The sequence below is a fragment of the Taurulus bubalis genome (genome assembly GCF_910589615.1).
Source record: "Taurulus bubalis genome assembly, chromosome: 19".
Taxonomy (NCBI): domain Eukaryota; kingdom Metazoa; phylum Chordata; class Actinopteri; order Perciformes; family Cottidae; genus Taurulus; species Taurulus bubalis.
Window position 1 is genome coordinate 19,190,132 of NC_136607.1, and position 21,637 is coordinate 19,211,768.

Below are 21,637 nucleotides of genomic sequence, written 5' to 3' on the forward strand. Positions count from 1 at the left end.
GTTTGTTTTCATCACGGATTAATCTGCCAAATGCGTTGAGGCCCATCATAAGCTCCCAGAGCCCAAAATGACGTATTCATTAAAAAAAAGGCTTGTTTTGTTCAAACATGTACTCAGTTTATGATCACGTAAGACAGAAAAATGCAATAAATCTCAACACCGGAGAGACTGGAAGCAACATGTTTCAGGAAGTCTCAAAAAATGAAGATTAAACACTTATTAAAATTGCAGCAGGCATATTTTTCTGTTGATTTGACGAATCATATTGTTTCACCAGTTTTTATGAACCACATATCTGAAATATCAGTTTGTTCTATTTGCTGTCTTTTATTAATGCATTTCTTAAACTCTATTTAATATCTGTCTTATTGGATTTTATTTGATATTCTCTTAAATGACCCTTTTTTTTAAATTGTATTTGCATGACTGCGTTTCTTTGGCACTCTGTCTTTTGGATGTTTTATGTAAAGCCCTTTCAAGGCCTTGTTGCTGAAATGTTCTGTATAAATAACTCTCCTCTCCTCACAGTTCTTCCTCATTACAGTCGCTGTTTATGTCCCGCTGCACATTTGGCGTGCTGACAGAATTAAGGGCATCACTGGGAACAATCTGTCAGCATTAAAACATGATGGGCAGTGAACTTTACGTTCACTTCTTTATTAGCTTTCCAGCTCACAATGGGAGCACTGATAAAGTCTGTTGAATAGCCTCCTGGAGAAAAAAAAAGAAACTTGTGTGCAGCTCTCTGACGCCAGAGACAAGAGGAAGGGCACTTGGATAACGGAGATGGATTGCCTCTCTTCACCTTGACTGTAATGAGAACCAACATCCAATAGGTCAACGGACCCAATGCAGGTGTATCCTGACTGATTGGAGCTAACAGCGTTAAAAGTTGGCACTTTTACCTCGTTAATCCTCTGAAATATTCCCGAGCCGTTTCGGTGGACCTGCCACGGGGCTGATGGGTTGTTATAAATAGAAAGTGACAAGAAATGATCGCGTGACTCTGCTTCTTAGGGACACGAAACAAAGACTACAGCGGCTAAATTAAACAACATTTAAGCAAAAAGGATGTTTGCTGAGTGGTGCACAACAGCTGTGTGTGCACAACAGCTGTGTGTGCACAGGGAGACTGGCACGTCTCCGCTTCGTCAGCTGGCCCGTCGACTCAGATCAGCGTCACTTATTAAACATGACGCAGGGTTCAACTCCCGCTAGCCGCCAGCTACCGAGGCCTGCGGCGGGTCTGCCGGGTCGCACGAGGTCAAACGTACGAGCCGCTGGCTTTCTGGCGTCGCCGTTTAACTCAGAAGAAAATTGTTTGACGTCTGGAGAGGAGAAGATTGATATTACTCTTATTACTCTCCAGCTGGTGGTTAGCTTAGCATAACACCGATGAAGCTCACTAATTAAAAGCAGGATAGGTAATCTTTTGGAACCCCAGAAAGCCCAATGTTGCTCACTTCTTTTCCAATGAAAGTCCTCCGGTTCCTTCAGGCAAATCAAACCCATCAATAAGAACGTAAACAACAAACATGGTATTGTTAGTACTCACAGCTGTCGAGCTTTATATGTCAACGTCAGGCTAGTTCTTCGTTTACACTTAGTAAGTGTTAATCTATTGTTCATATATCTTTATACTTTTATTCTATTGTTTTCTTTTGTTATTCTTTCTCTGCCACAAGAATTTCCATTGGGATTTTATAAAGTTCTATCTTATCTTATCTTAGTTTAGCCGTTCCCTCCTGATTCCAGGCTTAAGCATTAGCATAAGCTAATGGTCTCTTGACTATCTCCTCATATTAATCTTCTTTGATTACAAAAATATCTATTACAGCCGCTTTACTATTTGTTTTAATTTCCAGGAGACAGAAGGAGAGGAGGTGAGGAGAGAAGGAGAGGAGACAGAAGGAGAGACAGAAGGAGAGGAGGTGAGGGGACAGAAGGAGAGGAAGTGAGGAGAGAAAGAGAGGATGTGAGGAGAGAAGGAGAGTAGCTGAGGAGAGAAGGAGAGGAGGTGAGGGGACAGAAGGAGAGGAAGTGAGGAGAGAAGGAGAGGATGTGAGGAGACAGAAGGAGAGGAGGTGAGGAGAGTAGTTGAGGAGAGAAGGAGAGGAGGTGAGGGGACAGAAGGAGAGGAGGTGAGGAGAGAAGGAGAGGAGGTGAGGTGACAGAATGAGAGACAGAAGGAGAGGATGTGAGGGGACCGAAGGAGAGGAGGTGAGGGGACCGAAGGAGAGGAAGTGAGGAGAGGAGGTGAGGAGACAGAAGGAGGAGGTGAGGAGAGAAGGAGAGGATGTGAGGGGACAGAAGGAGAGGAGGTGAGGGGACAGAAGGAGAGGAGGTGAGGGGACAGAAGAAGAAGAAGAGAGAAGGAGAGGAGGTGAGGAGACAGAAGGAGAAGAGAGAAGGAGAGGAGGTGAGGAGACAAAAGGAGGAGGTGAGGAGACAGAAGGAGAAGAGAGAAGGAGAGGAGGTGAGGGGACAGAAGGAGAGGAGGTGAGGGGACAGAAGGAGAGACAGAAGGAGAGGATGTGAGGGGACCGAAGGAGAGGAGGTGAGGGGACTGAAGGAGAGGAAGTGAGGAGCGGAGGTGAGGAGACAGAAGGAGGAGGTGAGGAGAGAAGGAGAGGATGTGAGGGGACAGAAGGAGAGGAGGTGAGGGGACAGAAGGAGAGGAGGTGAGGGGACAGAAGAAGAAGAAGAGAGAAGGAGAGGAGGTGAGGAGACAGAAGGAGAAGAGAGAAGGAGAGGAGGTGAGGAGACAAAAGGAGGAGGTGAGGAGACAGAAGGAGAAGAGGTGAGGGGACAGAAGGAGAGGAGAGAAGGAGAGGAGGTGAGGAGACAGAAGGAGAAGAGAGAAGGAGAGGAGGTGAGGAGACAGAAGGAGAAGAGAGAAGGAGAGGAGATGAGGAGACAAAAGGAGCAGGTGAGGAGAGAAGGAGAGGAGATGAGGAGACAGAAGGGGAGGAGGTGATGAGAGAAGGAAAGGAGGTGAGGACACAGCTGTTGTTATGTAACGTGACCTTTTCCTCCAGCTACACAACGCTGCCACGGAACAATTAGTTGGACATTTAGTTGAAAAAGTCAAAACCTCGCAGACAGGATTATAAACCAGTTGGTCTTATTTGGTGTCTGTTCAGCGCGTCCTGAAGGCCAGGACTTCAAATAAAAACATGTTTTTATTTGAAGTCCTGAAGGCCAGGACTTCAAATAAAAACATGTTTTTTGTCACATCCATTTCTACGTTTCCCTAAACTTCCTTTCAAGCTAATTTCCTGCTTGTGTCTATTTGAGATGCCCGGCTCTCCCTGCCCTGGATCCATGGTGATTAAAGTTTCAGTCTCTAATTATACAGAACAGAGTCCTGAGAGAGCTGATTAAATAGAGAATAGGTTCAGGAAGAGAGAGAGAGAGAGAGAGAGAGAGAGAGAGAGAGAGAGGAAACGCATCACAAAGAGGCCAAGAAAGGAATAGCCAGCGCAGAGAGGAGGAGCTCAAAGGGAAGTGGAAGGTGGTGAGATGAAAAGGAAAATGTGAAACCAAAAACCTGCTGAGTTTCATTTATCTCTATGCTTCTGAACCCCGTGCAGAATCTACTGATATTGAGATTACAGTATTTGCTCTGGGGCTTTTAATGAGATGAGGGAATTCACAGAAAAGTAAAAGGTTATGAGATAAAAAAATATATATCTTTATACTTTTCCTTTACCCTTCAATCAACTTTACCTCTAGTAAGTTTATACAATGAATTACAACTTTATCCGAGTCTGTATCTTATTATCTTATTAATGTCAATGTGTTCTGCTCCAGAAGGAGCGAGGTATTTGATATCATGGCTGTAACAGTTTTCTTTTAAATGTCTATAAAGAACTTCACGAACTCTCGTAACTCTTGTTAATTATTGTCTCATTGCTACGGAAAAAAAAAGTCTGCAAAAATTTAAATAGGAGAAGAAGAAATAATAATTGTTAGTTGCAGCTCCAGCTTATATAATCATTAAGTCCAGGGAAGGGATTGAGTCCAAGGTGTGTGTGTGTGTGTGTGTGTGTGTGTGTGTGTGTGTGTGTGTATATATGTCAGGAGTGTGTGACTGGCTATCTTAACCCTGGTAAATGGATCTATCATAAAAGCATCCATATGCTGAAGCATCACACACACACACACACACACACACACACACACACACACACACACACACACATTCATAATTCACAGGTCATGCCGGCATTCCGGTGAAGCAAAATGGGGATTTTGCAACTTCATTCAAAAAGTATGAAATTTTAATATTTTCCTTTGCCTAAGTGACAAGTGCGTTGAAATATGCAGGGGTTTAATGCACTTGCATTGTTGTGGGTTTTCTTGTCATCAACACTTAAAAAGCTCACGACACGCGGCCCCCGAAGCCTCGCGTCAAAACTGGAAAAAAAAAAGAGCTTAGTTTACTTAAGTCCGCTGAAACTTTCTGAATTACGTTTGAGACGTTCAGGAATAACACACTAATTACCTAACATGACTAATGTGGATGGAACATGGCGTGTGAAGTACATGTGTCCTAAAACCTTAAACCCGAGGCCTGCAGCGCTGCAGCTGAAGCACACGGGAGAGCGAGAGCGTTGATTCTAAATCTTTCTCCGCCCGGATGTGTGCATTTAAACCGCCAGACTCATCCGTCTTCCCCAGACAGCGCAACAAATTTGAGCCAGCGCTCCGCTGCAATCCATTATGAGAGTCAGATGGGAACAAGGAGGACGGGGAGCGGCGGCTCAGAGGGTTTGAGACGACGACGAGATCAAACCAGAAGAGTGCATTAACTTGAAAGGAAAAGTCATTTTTGATATTTTTGGAAACCAACGTTCCTTTGTGCTCGAGTCAGGTGATGAGATTAATATTGTTCTCATATCCAAGATCGAGCTGGGATCTGTGTACTCATACCAGCACCTTTATTCTCACAATATAGACACTATTAATCCTTGCATCATCAAGTCTTTATGCCAAGATCAGCTGAGATGGATATTCTTCTCATCTCTCCTCTGGCATGGACAGTAAATATGTTAAACTACTCTTTCAAGTAGCAGATGATGAGTTTGGGTCATGGATAAATGATCAAACAAGTCTCATGGTCACGAGATACAGATCAAGATCTGATTTGGTCTCCATGAGGGACGAGGGACTCGAGTGAACTCCGACGTTCAGCCTCCTCTACTCCAGGAGGAACAGTCTCTCAGTCATTTAGTGGAAGTTGTTGTTCAAAGTACCTGTCAGCAACCTCTTAATGAAAGCCCACCGATACCGTCAATTGGTTCACGCTTTCAAATCTCTTCTTTAGAGAAAAGTCGGATGAAGACAAGGATCTTTTCTTTCTTTCGTCGAACTATTTATGGATATTTTCAGAGTGACTAAATGAGAAATGATGGGCAACCCCCGCCCCACTCCCCTTCCCCGACGCTGAAAAGCAGTGGAATGCGGGGTGCGTCGGGGGTCATTGATGCTCCCTGTAGTACCACTAAATCCATACAGGAGCCCACAAAAGGCCCTATAGATCGCAACCTAGCAACCCCTTCATTACAATTCCCAGGATTTGGGGTGTTCCAAGGAATTTAACCGCTTTTTTTTCTTCTTCTCCTCCCCAGTTCTGTGCACAAAGAGATGACTGTTGGGAGCTGAGAAACACAACAGCTGCCCCAAAGCCTGGCATTTAACTTAATAAAAAAATGACTTGAAACACTGTGAATCAATTTGAAATCGAATTTGCACGTTTATCTCACGTGAAACTCCAACTGCGAGTGCTAATTTGTTTTATTTTTTTTAGTTAAACAAAGACCCGGAGCTTTAATCACCGCTGTCTCTCTCCCTGCTGAGGGGGGATTTTCCGTCAGTCCTCTCCGCCAATCGGGGAGGACGGGGTGACTCCCATGACGCCGCAGAGGCCCAAACCTCCGGCGTGAAGTGGCTCGCCTCATCATTAGTCAGCAGGGCTGTGATAAGGGAGCAATTACCTCGACGGTTGCCACAGACGACGACCTTGGCTTCGACCCGGGGGGAGCGGACGGGAGTTTGTGTGGAACAAAGAATAAAAAGATCAAATTAAATGAAACGTGTGTCTGTTTAGATGCGAGTGGGTTCCCCGCATTATGGATTGGACTCCCGGGACCCGGGTCCCAGGGGAGAGGCGGTGCGAACAGGAAACTGCCAGCTTGAAGGGCTTCTCCATGACAGCGGGGTTACCAGCCAGCCTGGAATTTACTGCAACGGCTTTTATTGTGAAATAAACCTGAGTAGAGTTCGGAACAGTTTAAACTGAAGGGCCTTTTTTTTCTCGTCCTTTCCCCCCCAGCATGTTTATTCTAGATTTTGGAGCTATATAATTCTATGGACCGCAGCTGGCACCGACTCTGCACCGGCTCCATCTGGGAGCTGCAGCGGTGACTTCTTTAGATAAATGACTTTCATTACTTACGCTGCAAGTGTGTTTATAGCGGCCCGACAGTCGGGAGCGATCAATCCCGCGGCCTCGTGTTAATACGTCTGGACGGAGCCAGTGGAGGACTCAAAAAAAAGCTCCCTGGACTCTGGTTAGACCACGGGGTGCACTTAATGGATCCTCATCACGCCCTTCCATCTCAAATCAAGTCGGGGCCAAAAAGGCGCCACAGATTAAGTCAGATCGAGTCCGCCGGTACCTTTGGAGAGGCATCAACTACACTTGAAGACTCGCTCGTGAGAGGAAGGAGCTGTGAGGACGGACCCACGCCTGAGTGACTCGCTGACGGGCGCAGAGTGAAAGGCCGGCCGGCCGCAGAGCGCCGACTCAGGGTTCAGTCACATGGGACGCAGGGAGAAATACAAAGGAACGACTTGGGCATGCCAAACACTCGCTCTCAAAGAGATGCGTGTGGAAGGTGCACACACGGATACACTCTATCCACTTGTGTGCTCACAGAGACACAGCGATGCTCAGTCTTAAGGTTATTATTCACAGGGTTTAATGAGCAGAGCTACACCTGCAGGCAGGCGGACACAGACAAATCCTCTTCCAAGTTATTCCAATAAGAGACAGAGAGCTGTCTCCTTTAAATGCAAATTGGAATCACTATGACTCCACTGAAATCTAAGAAAATGAGTCATCTGAGGTCAGTAAAAGGATATTATATTAAACTTTAATATCTCTCTGGCGTGTCCGTTCAGGAGCAGAGAAGACAGAACGAAGTCTACAAATTACACCATGGCTTTCCTTATCGTCGGTTAAAGTTGGGCGTCTCCTCCGCTGCGAGCTCCACCTCTCTGTATACTTTTGGAGAAGCCAGGAGTTCGGCTCTGTCGACACTGTCAACACGGCGGAGAGCAACAACAGCTTGTTTTCGATAGTTTGACCTTCGCCGTGCAGAACGATACACAGAGTTTGGCACCAGGAGGTCGTGTTCAAGTTCCTCTGTTATCTTAAATCGGAGCCGAAGACGTGTTTGTTCAAGCAACATTTTGTGACATCACAAGTAGCTTGAGAGCTAATAATCATGGACACACACGAGTGTGATGTGGGGACTTGAAGCCACAGTGAGGATGGACTCTCCAGTAAAGAAGGAGACATCTTGTGTCTGGCAGTTCATCTTCTGAGCAAACTGAGATAAAAACTAATCACTTTTTGGTCACTTTAACCACTTTAACTGGTTTTTAAATACTTGTTTTTTCTTTCTGTATATATAATAGTGCTATTGTGGATTATGTTTACCGTTTTTATTACTGTTTACTTACATTTATTACTCGTATCTTATTTTACTACTATCTCTTGCTGCTGTAATCCTGCAATTTCCCCACTGCGGGAGTAATAAAGGATCATCTTATGTTATCTTATCTTATCTCCATAGATCCTGGAATTCTCAAAGTGGGATTCATGCAAATTTAGGATTTTAGAACTTCTTAATTGATTTTGTCTGAGGGGAAAAACAACATCAGGACTCAGCAAATGGATGCTTTTATGATAGCTCCATTTACCAGGGTCAAGATAGCCAGTCACACACTCCTGACAGATCTGTAGAGTGAATCTTAAAGGGGACACGTCATGCTAAATGTTTAGGTTGACATGCTTTAATATTCAAATAACTGTCTGTTCTGTACATACATGTGTTGGCCAGTGATGGATGTGAATAGCTGCATCTCATTGCGGGACCATGGCAATGCAGAGATGCTGAACATGTCTCTTTCCAATGCAGTCGTCTGGCAAAGCAGCAGTCAGAGTAATAGGATTACCAGGACCAGCGCTGTCAGATCACAGGCTCTTAAATCCTTTAGCGCCCGGTGCAGGGGGGCAGCCGTCACCAATCTACATCATATACTGTAAAAACAGTCACAGCGACTGTAGCGTCATGCCGCTGAGAGGCAATCGATATGCTCCCAACCTCGCATCTCAAAAATAGGTGGATTAACCATTTAATTCTTCCAGTGCAGAAAAAGAGATGAACGATTACCTGAAATGTGCTCGGAGTGACTTGTGTGCCTCATAAAGATACTGATTGAAGATATAATATAATAATTATATATATTGTAGCTTTATATGTCTGCCATGAAGGGACCGGGCACTGGGGAGACGGTACAGCTGGTGTGAAGGAGCTCCATGATGAAAGTAGTGATGGAGCATTTAATAAAACAATGTGAGGTTCGGGGCCAAATGCAACGGCCTGATTAACCACATGTTAGCCCTGTTTTAGGGGGGTACATGTTGGGGTGTGAATCAGGGGCGCCATCTGTGCCTTACATGTAAACATGTCCCCCCAAAAAGCCTTTTGGAAGAGGCTTTAATAGCGCGTGAGAGCTTTCATAAAGCTCAGTCATGAGTAGCTTTAAATCCGTGTCTGAGAGGACAGAGACAGCTTCTCAACACCGGCAACCACTCGTCTGACAACAGAAGGTTGGGCAATGTGCCGATTGATGACAGTCAGCTCCGCTCCGCTTAACGCTGTCTGCACTTGTTGTTGGTGAAATCATGGTGCAATTTAGAAATATATCGTTTTATCTTTTTTTAAAAACACACAGCAAAGTTAGTGTGTTTTTTCATGTGGTGGTTCTCTATCGCTGAGGCTCTGTGAATCAGCGTCAGTAATGCAATGCAGCAGATAAGAAGCAATCAAACGGATCAAAAGCACCGGATGCCTTTTGTGCAGAATCAAAGGACGAGGAGATGAGCAAGGTTCAGTATGCAGTGTTAGAATCACTGTATGTGCGATATTAGCCCAACAAGACGAAGACCCTTTAGAGATGTCCAAAACCGACAGACGTTCGGTGACGGAGATCTTATTTCCTCCAAGGTCAGCCGAGTCCTCCTTTCAGCTCGGTTCATGGAGACTGGATCATGTTGGGAAGTCCCGACAGGCTCCTTCTCTCGTTTGATGTGCCGGATGGAGACAACCAGGCAGAAAGATAAGAGACGCATCTGAGGAGCGCCGGGTTGATCACAACAAACACAGAAAGAGAGAGACCAGACCAGTCAGAGATCATAATGAAATGCAAGTGGGATCAAATTATTCAAAGGAAGCACGAGAAAACCAGAAAAAAGTACAGCGTTTGGGAAATTCTGCTCCAAAAATATGCTAATGCCTCCAGAGCATATGCTTATGCAGCTCATGGGCCGTCTCCTCCCTCATTATCCATTCAGTTGTTCTGCCCTGAAAGGTTGATGCATGTGGAGATAACAATGAACTGTCTCTCAAACCTCCCCTGCAGAGCGCTGTGTTGTGTAAACAACACTAAAGTGAGTCGCACAGCAGAAGTCCTGGAAATACAGCTTTGATTTAAAAAAAACAAACAACTCTGCTGCCTCAGTGACGGACATTAATGAGCGGACTGAGCATCACAGGCGGAGACGTGGTCCTCTGCGAGAGATGCTGTTAACCTGAGCGACAGCCACATTAGAGGATGCGTTATCTTGTTAGTTGCTGTGTGGATGGCAGCGCTGAAGCGGTTTAGAGGCCGTCGGGTGAGCAGCAGCGGTTTGCTCACATCGTTTATCCAATTAGAGGAGAACAGGTTGCAACCAGCGCGTCCCTAACGGACTGAAGCCGAAAACACATCCCATTGGCAAGTCCTGGATTCCTGAGAGCGTCCATGAGCCACGTAGTAATGAACAGAACAGACACAATGACGTTTTTAATTGAGCTTTAGTTTGACAGAGCAACTGTTTCCTCCTGTTTCCAGTCGTCGTGCAACTAAGCGACAGAAGAAATGCTCAGAAACCTTCACATGTCATTTTCTTGTTTCAGCAGCCTCTCATTGAAGCCACCAGGTCCACTGACGACATATCAAACCCACATTCCATTCATTCAGATGAGAAAGTTCATATCCGTTAACTCCCAGTCTGCAGTGTCGTCCAGCACATTTCACTGAACCCTTACACCGAGGTGAATAACATGATTACCCACAACTTAAAAAGATGTTTCTCTTGCCCTCTTTTCTCTCTCTTTCTCTGCGTTAATTTCCATCCCTAATATTCGTAATAAGCGACCATCACAACCAAAGACGCCGGATGGCAATCTGCGTCCCCAATTAGGCAAAAGTCAGCTGACGTGTCGGCCCACTCAGTCCTTCTGAAGGCCAAGATTCTGCTGCTGTGTCCATGTGGAACACGTAATATTGCTTGATCAATTTCATAACTGCAGGTTAATGTAGGCGTTTCCTGCATGTTGAGACCAACAAAAAGGGAACGTGGAGGGAGGATAAGGAGGAGGTAGAACGCTAGAATGAGACCTTGAGGGTTTCTATGTAGCACGCTGGAACAAGATGAGAGAGGTGAGACGAATGGGCTCACACACACACATATATACTGTATATATATATATATATATATATATATATATATATATATATATATATATATATATATATATATATATATACACACACACACAAACGCACACGACAAATGACATTTAGAAGTAGGGCAGCCTATCTGCAATAGTCCAGGTTGATCTGCCTCCTCACGCTAAGAGAGAACAACTTGCAAACCTCACACGTTTATTTTAAGTCATGTGGGAGAATTTGTTTGTTTTGCGCAACTGGATACCAGCAGAAAAATAGCGCCGCTTCAACATGTCGTCTGTGTGCAGATGGTTAGTTTCTCCATCTGTGAGGTTTAGTTTCTCCATCTGCGGCAAACTTTGATCCCTTCCCAAACCTGAAGGAGTTGAGAAAGACATGTTTTTGGCGGCAGAGCTGGTCTCCAGGGAGACCTGAGGAGCGGCCTGACACACGTGGTTAATTCAGACCTGCAGGATAATAGCCAGCTCGACGGTGCCATTCACCAAGAAACTAACTGACGCAGACCATTCTAATCTAACTCGTATCTCACAGCAGAGAATGACTTTGATCAAATAGAGATGCAGAGAAAAGATAAATACACAGTTATAGTTTTTATGGTAGAATGGGAATCACTGACTTCTTGCAATGAGGAACATATGCAGATGATGATGAAGAGTTCTCATTACTAGCCACTGCAGTGCTGTGAGAATTTATCTATTGGCGACCATGAATATTTGTAGCAAATGTCAAGGACAGCCAACCAATATTCGTCAAGTCAAATATCAACCTGCTGGTGGCGCTAGAAGAGGATCCTCTGGGGACCATGAATATCCATAGAGCTGTGGACATCATTCAGTCTGACCCGTCCTGTAGCTGGTGTGGCTGAAGGTGTATTGTGTTGAACTTGTATTGGATTTGCACGATATTGTAAAATATGATTTTTATTTTCTTCATCCTTGGAGGACTCCAAGACTCTCACATTATTCTGTGCAGACTAAAAGGACTAATGAGCCTCTTATGCAATGGCGCTTACAATTCAAACTTAACTGCAGATATACAGGTCCAACACACACACACACACACACACACACACACACACACACACACACACACACACACACACACACACACACACACACGTGTCCACAGTTCCCGGTGACTGTTCTGTTGACTTAAGTTGTGTTTGTACTTGAGATTAGCGACAGGCTTCTGCAGCCGGCGGTAACAGATGACAGCGCATGACTTTCTGCTATTAACTCACATTGTACACAACTATAACACGGGACCTTCTGACACATTGCAACACTCCCTAATAGAGAGGAAAATGGCAGCTCTGATCAGGGTGTGTGACATTTGGATTTTACGTCGGGGCGGTCAAAATGATTTTTGACGATATGACTGGAAATACTACAAATAACACACTCTTCATGTATTCAATACATACAGAATATCCAACAAAAATAAACACCACTGGCCCAACTGCAGTGAAAATGTGCCTTCGGGCTCCGCAGCAGGATGGAGTCCCGGCTTCAGTCGTGTCCTCGGCACGGGGCTTGTTTTGGGGGAGCGTGGAGAGATCAGAGTACAGAAGACTTGACTAATTGTGGCACTGAAAGACACAGCATTGCCGAAGGGCAGATGATGAAAGCAGAAGCCTGTGTGCGTGTGTGCGTGTGTGTGTGTGTGTGTGTGTGTGTGCAACATGAGGCTGGTTGTGGAGGCAGGGACCACTCACCACCTGTCTGTCCATCCATGTGAGCAAAGCCCTGCTGTCCCCGCAGTGTGTTTATCCTCCACACACACACACCAGTGTCGGAAAAAAAAGCAGTAGCAAAGTATTTTTTTAAAAAGGAAAAGAAATGCACGATTACACATGAACTCAAGTGCGTGCACTCGTGAAAATGACCGCGTCAGCATGAAGGGAACGTTATGTCACCGCTGTGCTTGTTTTCACTGTACTCAAAAGGTCTGCTGGCTCAATAAAAGCTCACTGGAAAGTCATTTTTGTTGAGAAATATTTCACCGAATTCGGAGTGTGTTAGCAGAAATATTCATCGGAATATCCGCAAGATACGATGTGCTAGCCTGTTCCCAGCCGGCTAGCCCGTTAGCCGTTAGCTCAGCCTTCACCCTGTCACCGAGCATCTTGATGAACTGCACTGTGCCAATTCCTGGTGTGAGCGAGTCTCAACAGAGCAGATCATGCAGAAGGACACTTCAAAACACTGATCACGGATTGTGACTTACTTTTCAAAAGATTGTTAATCAAGAAGAATGGGAACCCCTTTTCTCTGGGGAGGGAGGGAGCGGTTAAACAAAGAGGAACTGCACCCTTTCAAAAGATGAAATCACGTCTAATCCAGTACACATATAGGTCACCCACAATGCTCTTGTACATCTGCCATTAAGCTGGCATGAATACAAAGTGAAAACAATGACCCCCCCCCAAATATGTGTCATCATGCCTCTCTAAATAGTGCATATCCCACATGTGAGAGTGCACAGAACAACACCCGTCCCACCGCCCCCACTTTGCTGTAGATGTGTAACCCCCGGAGTTAATCTGCGCTCTCATTCCTCGCCTGGTTTTCTGGGACATGCAGGGAGGAGAATTGTTATGCAAAAAATGTGATTCACTGTTAATTAGGATCCGTTTATGTCGGTCCCGACTCCTGTGGCACGATCATCTGTTTTTAAGTCTTTGGCCCCAGTGAAGTGCCTCAATCTGACCAGAGTAAGAAACAGGATAAAGTGAAAGTGAAATATGGTTATTCACTTTCTCTGTATTTTTTGGGGGCAACATGTGATGCAAGTTATATCTGCTTTTTTGTCTTTAAAAACTAAAAACACAAAAATGAATCTGCACATGCAAACACACGTGAGATGTAAGGCTTGGTTTTCTGTCTGTGCTTCTATTGCTGCGACAAGAAATAAATAAAAAAGTAGGTTTTTTTGGTGCACAGTTTGAGTCAAAAGCGTCGTGTTTTCCCACCACATCCCTCTTGACAGCCAGACATCTTCTCCTAGCTGAGTCATGACAGTTCAGAGTTCTCTCCCAAGAAAAAAAAAAAAAAAACAGACACGGGCTCAACAGACCCAAACTGAAAACCACAAAAAAAGACACAAGGTTTGCTTCTGTCTAGTGCGGCTGAGAGAGAGAGAGAGAGAGAGAGAGAGAGAGAGAGAGAGAGAGATGCTCTCGGGAGACGTTCCAGACAGAAAGGGAGCCGTGTAATAGACTCTTGGCAGTCGGAGGAAGGAGGCTGCATCCTGACGGACATGTGAGGGAGGCTAAAAATCCCATTAGAGACGATCAAAATTCAAAGGGAAGCATAGCCTGCCCTCAGCCGAAAATCTATTCCTGTCAGCACTGAGTAGATAGCAGAGATGGGCTACATAGAGGTACTCTATTTTCGTAGGGTGAGAGTGAAGGGATGGAAAGAAGACAGTGGATGTATGGAACATTCCAGTAAACTCTTCCTCCTGCAGAGACGCCAGCCTTTGTCAGTCATCCTCGTTAGTCAATTGCGCAGGTTATTGGAAAGCAAAGGGTCCAGTGGAGCAGCTCACACACGCTCAAAGAGATACAAACACGTGTGTGTGTGTGTGTGTGTGTGTGTGTGTGTGTGTGTGTGTGTCTGGGGGGGGGGGGTTCTATGCCACTGGTCAAACTGAATTAAACTAATTCTTATAAACCAACACAGTGGGACCAGTCAGCCATAGTAGACAAAGTTTTTTTTTTTTTTACAAAACACAACTCCGCAAAGATCCACAAGACACAACATTTTGTCTTTTCCCTTTGGCGCCGTGGGACCGGCAGGTGCATGCGTACGAGGACCGGACTCAACCGGTCCAAGCCAGGATTCGATCCGGCTGTGGCGTCGTCTGCTCTGTGCTCTCCCGTCTCCTCACATCGCCGGAGACTGAAGAGCTGAGCCGAGGGAGACGAGACGAGCAGACCTGTCTCGGTTCCAGAACTTCCTCTCCAAGTCTTTCTCCCCACTGCCATCACTTCATCCCTCGCATCTCTTTAATCACTCTCCTCGCCGCACGGTCCCTCGGCTAAAGGGTGGCGCTTTTAAACCAAAGACGAGGCCTTCGCTTTTGTGAAGAGGAGAGCGGTAGAAAGTCAGGAAGGCCAGTCAATATCCAGGGACACAAAGCTAATTACATTTGACTTGGCAAGCGACCCTAAACGCGCGCTCGCCCTCTAAAACACTCGGGTGGGAGGGTTCACCCCTAAAAGAAGAAGCGGTTGGCACACAACGTACAATCTTGACCTCCCATGAGTTTTGAACCAGGGGCCACAACGAGCATTCAAGACATGAAGCGACTTTAAAATGAGCATGTGTGACTTTTGAAAAGAAGAACAAACACAATCTTCCCCCTGACAAATGAATGACATAACTTGTCATCTTAGCAAATAAGCTTATTCGCTTTGTTGAATTAGAGTTAGATGAAAAGATTGATACCGCTCTCATATCTCTCCTTGAATTATGAAGCTCCAGCCAGTGGTCACTTCACTTAGCTTAGCATAAAGACTGAAAGCGGGGGGGAACGACTAGCCGGGCTTCTGTCCAAAGGAGAACAAGAACAATTCAGCTCACGTACAGCACCTCCAAAAGGTCACTATTGCACAACACACTGATGTCATTTACAGCCAACTGACTCAGAAAATTATGATTTTTTCGGTGTTCAGTGAAGGTTATGAAGTCTCGCTTTAAAGCTTCAACGGCGTACGACGCAGCAAAAAAGTCAAAGTTATCCACCGGCCAGCGTTCACACAAGTCCATAAATAGCATCTCGTCCCCGTCAGCGGAGATCACGTTCAACACACCTGACGATGTATAATAAATAAGAGGATGCTTCTTTATAGGCTCTCCTGTTTACACGAGTCACTCGGGACTCCATGAAGCAGAGTTCTGCTCCATCGTTAGCCGTTCAATAGCAGAGATATTCCATACAATGAGTTGCAACGTAAATACACTCACTTATTAATTATTGATCCAATGCTCCAAGGGAACAAAAAATACACAAAAGCCAACGCGAACGCATCCACACACTCTGCTATAAATATATATATATATATATATATATATATATATATATATATATATATATATATATATATATATATATATATATATATATATATAGCACTAATGAGTGTGTATCTTTAAACGGCGACGGCGCATAAACAGGTCTCAAAGTCAGGTTTTTTCCGAGATAATCATTTTCTCTTCGTAGCAATAACAACAACAAAAAGCATCTTTCCTGCTACCTTGCCTTTTTTTTATGTTCTGCCCAGATGATCATGTTTACTTCACAGCCCTTATGGATTTGTCAGTTTGGGAATTGCAGAAAATAACAAGCAGAATCTGCACGGTCGGCCCATTCACACATCCACTTAAAAGACAGCCTGGCGTTGTCTCTGTTTCATAGAAGATATCCTAAGGTATCTTCTTTTTTTAACAGCGGGGTTCCTCTGATTCCCCACACACACACACACACACACACACACACACACACTTAGCCCGATCTTTTACATGAGAAGAGACAAAACAATGTCTTGAACATGAACGGCAGAATGCCAAAAAGAAACAAAGATACAGTTTGAATGTTGTGCCTAAAAACTTCACATTATGGCTTTTTAGTTGCAAAAAAAAAAAAAGACAAATAAATCACATTTATTTCCCGCAGATACACTCAGCTCTGGGTTAAGAGCCTTTCCATGTCTGAACCGAGCAGGATAGTGAGTCATACTTAAATTACAGAAGTCTCTCTGATACGGCTGTGTGTGTGTGTGTGTGTGTGTGTGTGTGTGTGTGTGTGTTCGCTCCGAGAGGAAACCGCTGACCCGCTGGGACAATGAGAGAGAAATGATGACATCCCCTCAGCAACGCTACTGATATCATCGCTTTATGGGGGAAACACTATGATAGCGAGGAAGACAATGAACGCAAAGGTGACAGCGAGAAGAAAAGAAAAAAGGTTGATTTGTGAAATTCTAATAAACCATCCCTCTGACTTGAATCAAAGGCAGCGATAACACACACTGTGCCCTTGAACTGCCACACACGTATATCTAGAAAGGCCGACGCATTAGTCAGCAGAGCGAGCTCCTTCTCACTGCTTTCACTTTCTGCAAAAGCTTTTCCCCAGAAGTCGTGATCTGTCGTCCAGCCAGCGCTCGCCTCACTTCATCCTCGATACAAATGTCCTCCGACAGACGCGCACTCTTTACAGTGAGAGTGTGTTTAATGCGTTATTGTGCGCTCCTCCGTCCTGGAGCAATCACCACAGGACTGATGATGCTGGGTGTTTTCGTGTGTGTGTGTGTGTGTGTGTGTGCGCTCTTAAACCACGCTCAGCATGTTTTCATCTTACCCTGATTCTCCTCATGGCCGCCACGATCTCCATCCGACTGTTGGGCCTGGGCACGTCGAGACTCCCCACGTACTGAAGTAAACACACACACACACACACACATTAGAAGAGCACGAGAGTCAGAGATGTTATCCCACACATTACAGCTGCACAATTAACTCCAACGGCTCCCAAAGTGGAGTCAGGCCAGAAAATTAGGGCCAACTTAAAAGGATGTTATGTGTTTTCTACAATATGCAGTAATGCTCATGCTATGAACTCTACGTGCACAAAAACAAAACACAGAAAGACACACTGAACTACACAAAGAGAAGGCTTTTGTCCGTGTTTGTTGGCCTGCATACGTGTTTACCTGTATTCATACAACATGCGCACGCTGCTGTGTGAGGAGGTGATGGGTGAGCAGGTGTTCACGGTCACACCTGCTCATCCCATTCTGACTCCATAGTGTCTTTTTGAGAGCAATTTTCGATTGGCATTCTGGATGCGTTGTGTTTTTGCTACACTCACACTGCAATATATTAATAATGAGAAAAACAAAACGGACCAAACGAGAGGAGAGAGCTGCTTGATGAGCAGTCCGGGTAACAAGCAGCCATGGGACTGAACTTTGGACCAGTCACACTCTCTCCAAATGTCTTTACACCATTTCTACCACTGTTCTCACACAGCCCGAGTGTGTGTGTGTGTGTGTGTGTGTGTGTGTGTGTGTGTGTGTGTGTGTGTGTGTGTGTGTGTGTGAATAGGATCACTCAAATCTGAATTCTGTTATGCTGCTTTCACCGAGAGGTTAATAATTCAATGACTTGGGGGGGTAAAAACCTGAAAATACACTCAGTTCACTTTTGAGCTCTAAAAATAAGAGTCTTGAAAGGAATACATATAAACTACAATTCCCCAGTGGCCCCGCAGCACTGAACGCACCACACGTGTAACTAACTAGCCGAGTACACAACGCCATGCGTTCAGACCCCACGGTGGCGGAAGGGTCCCCCGGGTGCACCTGCCGGAACCGCACCACTGTGGTCCGGACTGCGCGGTTCTAGAGCGGGAAAGAATAAAGAAAACAGAGGAAAGGAAACCAGAGGAGAGCTTTGTTGGGTTCACCTTCGCCGTGAAGGAGATGCCATGGTGGTACGCCTCGTCGTTGTGCAGCGGCAGCCTGGAGTCCTTCACGTCGTCCACCAGGTTGTACCTGTTCCTCGCGGGCATCCCGGTCTCCCTGGAGGGCCCCCGCCACCTCCTCTTCCTCCTCTTCCTCCTCCTCCTCCCCTGTGTTCAGCAAACAAACAGGCAAATGTCGCCCGGGTGTGAAACGCTGCGCTCCCGGGTGTGTGACTGTGAGTTCCCGGTGGACACGCAGCCCATTGTTGTCGCGCGGAGCTCCCAAGACAAAAAAAAAAAAAAAAGGTCCCGTCCTCCAGAGGGACAAATTTGGGCGACCCCCCCACCCCCCTTTTCCTGTGACGATACCCCGAGACAGACACACACCACTTCAGGGTTTCCTTCCGCGCTTCTCGTGGAAAGAAAAGCGCAGGAGGAGGAAGCGCGCGCGTTCTCCAAAGTCACGCGAGGGAATCCAGTGAGAAAGCGGTGGTTTCTCTGCGCAGGTGATGGCTTTTTTTTTTTGAATACCGTCCTGTTGGTGGCAAGCAGCGCTGCAGCCGTCCCCTCTCTCTCTCTCTCTCTCTCTCTCTCTCTCTCTCTCTCTCTCTCTCTCAGAGCGCGCGCCTCATTGGAGCAAAGTTCCCTGCGTGACGCAACCCGGAGCCGCGGAGCAGAGCGCGCGGACAGCAGGTCCTCCCCTCGGGAGACGGGAGTTTGATTCCCGTCTCCCGAGGGGAGGACCTGTGGAGGATCCACTGGTGGGGAGAGGATCCACCGACAAATAATCACAGTGTAATGACACATTTAAAATATGTAACTAAGTAGCCCACATGTACTCAATCACTGCCCACTTAGGGACAGTTTGAGTGTGTGTGTGTGTGTGTGTGTGTGTGTGTATATATATATATATATATATATATATAGTATGATACTTGATACTAAAAAGTATGACATGCTTATATGATGTGTAGTATACAGGCATACTGGCTCCACACTGAGGAACTACAAGATTAAAAGGCAGAATATTGTAATATTCTATAATAATGGAACCCTTTGAAATGATCCATGTATCATGAACTCTTTTATTTTTCAGAATCATAATCAGCTTTAATGGCCTTGTAAGTTTGCACATACATGGAATTTGACTCCGGTTTCACTTTGCTCTTCGTACTTATACACACACAATATACAGTAAACAAGATAAATATAAAAAAAGATTAAAAAAAGACATTAAAGACAGTAGTCAAAAAAAGTTCTACTTGAAGTACATTTTGTTGATAGTACTTATGTACTTTTAATATAGTCTGAATTAAGAACCTACTAGTTCTGATTACTTCTTCCACTGCTCACTTTACTCAAATGAGGTACTTCTACTTCCCTTGTCCAATTCCACTTACTAATACATGGCACTATCATTGTACATATTTATACTTCACTACATATATATATATATATATATATATATATTTGCAGGTTAAGATGTTATACATGTGATCATTTCATAAAGTCTGATGCATTGTTATAGATTTAGCTCCGCAAAAGCACACAAAGCAGCTCAAAGGAACTCCACCTTCAACCTCAACATCAAATTAAGTATTTAATACTGCCAGAGGCCATTATGCATTATGAGCATCTTTTCTGTTGACACAATGTGTTGATGATTGGAGTAATTTCCTCCACTTTCTCTCCAAAAAAAGGAGATAGAATATTTGGTTATGTCATATAACATTGCTTTATTTTTCTGTCCCAGATCTGAGCTACATTTCTCTCATTGCATCATGCAGTAGTTCTTCTGTAGACCATTAGCCGTGGGTTATTGTTCTCAACATAAAAGGCATCTTTCCGTTCGTCTTTTGCGATTCAGAGTCAGGATGACGATGTTCAAACGGCTAAGAGTCATCGCTCAAACCTCATTTAATTTACATCGTCCTTGAGTTCCCCCCACAGGAGCCCATCAGCCTATTAATAGATAGCAAGAGTTCAGGCACTGTGTTTTTTATGACTGCAAAATGATATCTCTGTTCAGACGATCCTTTGCTCTTCGCTGGTCATGAAGTGGAAACAATGGGAGTACTGGTTCCCATGATGCTCAGCCTGAATCACGTTCCCACATGTTGTTGTCACATCTCGCTGCAGCTGCTGGTATTAACATTAATCCTTTGCATTTTTCAGGCCAATAATATACGCCTGCAAGTGGAGCATCATGCCGGTTCAATTCCAGTAAAAAGAACTGCACTTTTCTCTACTTGTAGCAGTAAAATATTACATCATTAATTAAATACTACGTTAAACACTTCCAGTAATTAAGACTAAGAAATGCTGTTGTAATAGTGCAATGGCGCCCTCTGTTGATTGCTCAATGTTACTGAAATTAAAATGCATTTCTTACCAGGTTTCCAGATATGTTTTAAGATTAAAAGTCGGCCTACATATAAAAGAAAGATCTTCTTCGACAGTGTAGTCGGTGTAGCTTCACAGTGCAGAGTCAGCAGATGGACTTACACGGACTAATCCTTTCAAATCAAATGAGTTAAGATCTGTTAATATGGGAAAGAGGCGACTAAATCCCTCCAATGCCAGTAAGATGAAAGATGATTATCTTTATAGGTGAGAGAAGATGCCTCAGCGGGGAGGGATAATGCTGACATGATTAAATGCTGAGAGGTGGTGATCATGATAAAAATCAACCTTTAAAATATAATTTAACCTCATACATTTGAGGTCAGTCACACAAACAGACACCAATAAACAACAACATCTGAAAGGAGCTACACGTTTGGTTGGGAAAAGGATAAGTAGCAAAAACATACGGAACTCATGGAATATAAAAGGAATATAAGATGTCAAAATAAATCCGGCCAGTTGCAGCACATTTCATGAAAATGCAAAACAAAATATTTGTATTCTCTTCTATAAGTGATCCTCTGTAAATGAATACAGTGAATATGTATCTGGACATATCACCAGGGGTCACAGGTATCGGATGTAATTCCTCATACATAATTAGTGTCTGATGCATGATGTCAATGAAGGGATCTCTTTCGTTTCAAGTCTTTTCCTTTGTCGTCAGTTCCTTTGTTGGATTTACAAGATTTCAGATTAGAATAACAAATAAAAAGAACCCTCTAGGTGAAGCAAGCTAAACGAACAGCAGCACTATTGTGTCCTCTGGACAAAACAAATAAGTGAAAACGCTTTATTTTAATCTTCGGGGCCATTTGCTCCAAAAGAAATCCCGTTTCAGTGACCAGAGGTTTCAAGGAGGAGGAAAACAGAATGAGTGTAATCATGAAGGACGGCCTCTGAAGAGCTTCATCACACTGTGGTCACGTTGAGCCAATTAATGGTATTTATA

At 44.6% G+C, this 21,637-nt stretch overlaps 1 protein-coding gene across 1 annotated transcript in view; it reads right to left on the bottom strand.

The window, feature by feature from the left end:
* LOC306751633 (carboxyl-terminal PDZ ligand of neuronal nitric oxide synthase protein) overlaps positions 1–18,387 on the bottom strand; it is a gene marked incomplete at both ends in the record, with an annotated part of 31,230 nt that extends 12,843 nt beyond the window's left edge. Inside the window, 2 exons of the mRNA XM_079235247.1 lie at positions 17,176–17,247; positions 18,283–18,387. Coding sequence (XP_079091373.1) covers positions 17,176–17,247; positions 18,283–18,387 — 177 coding nt within the window. The remainder of the gene's footprint in view (positions 1–17,175; positions 17,248–18,282) is intronic.
* Between the last annotated feature and the right edge of the window lie 3,250 nt (positions 18,388–21,637).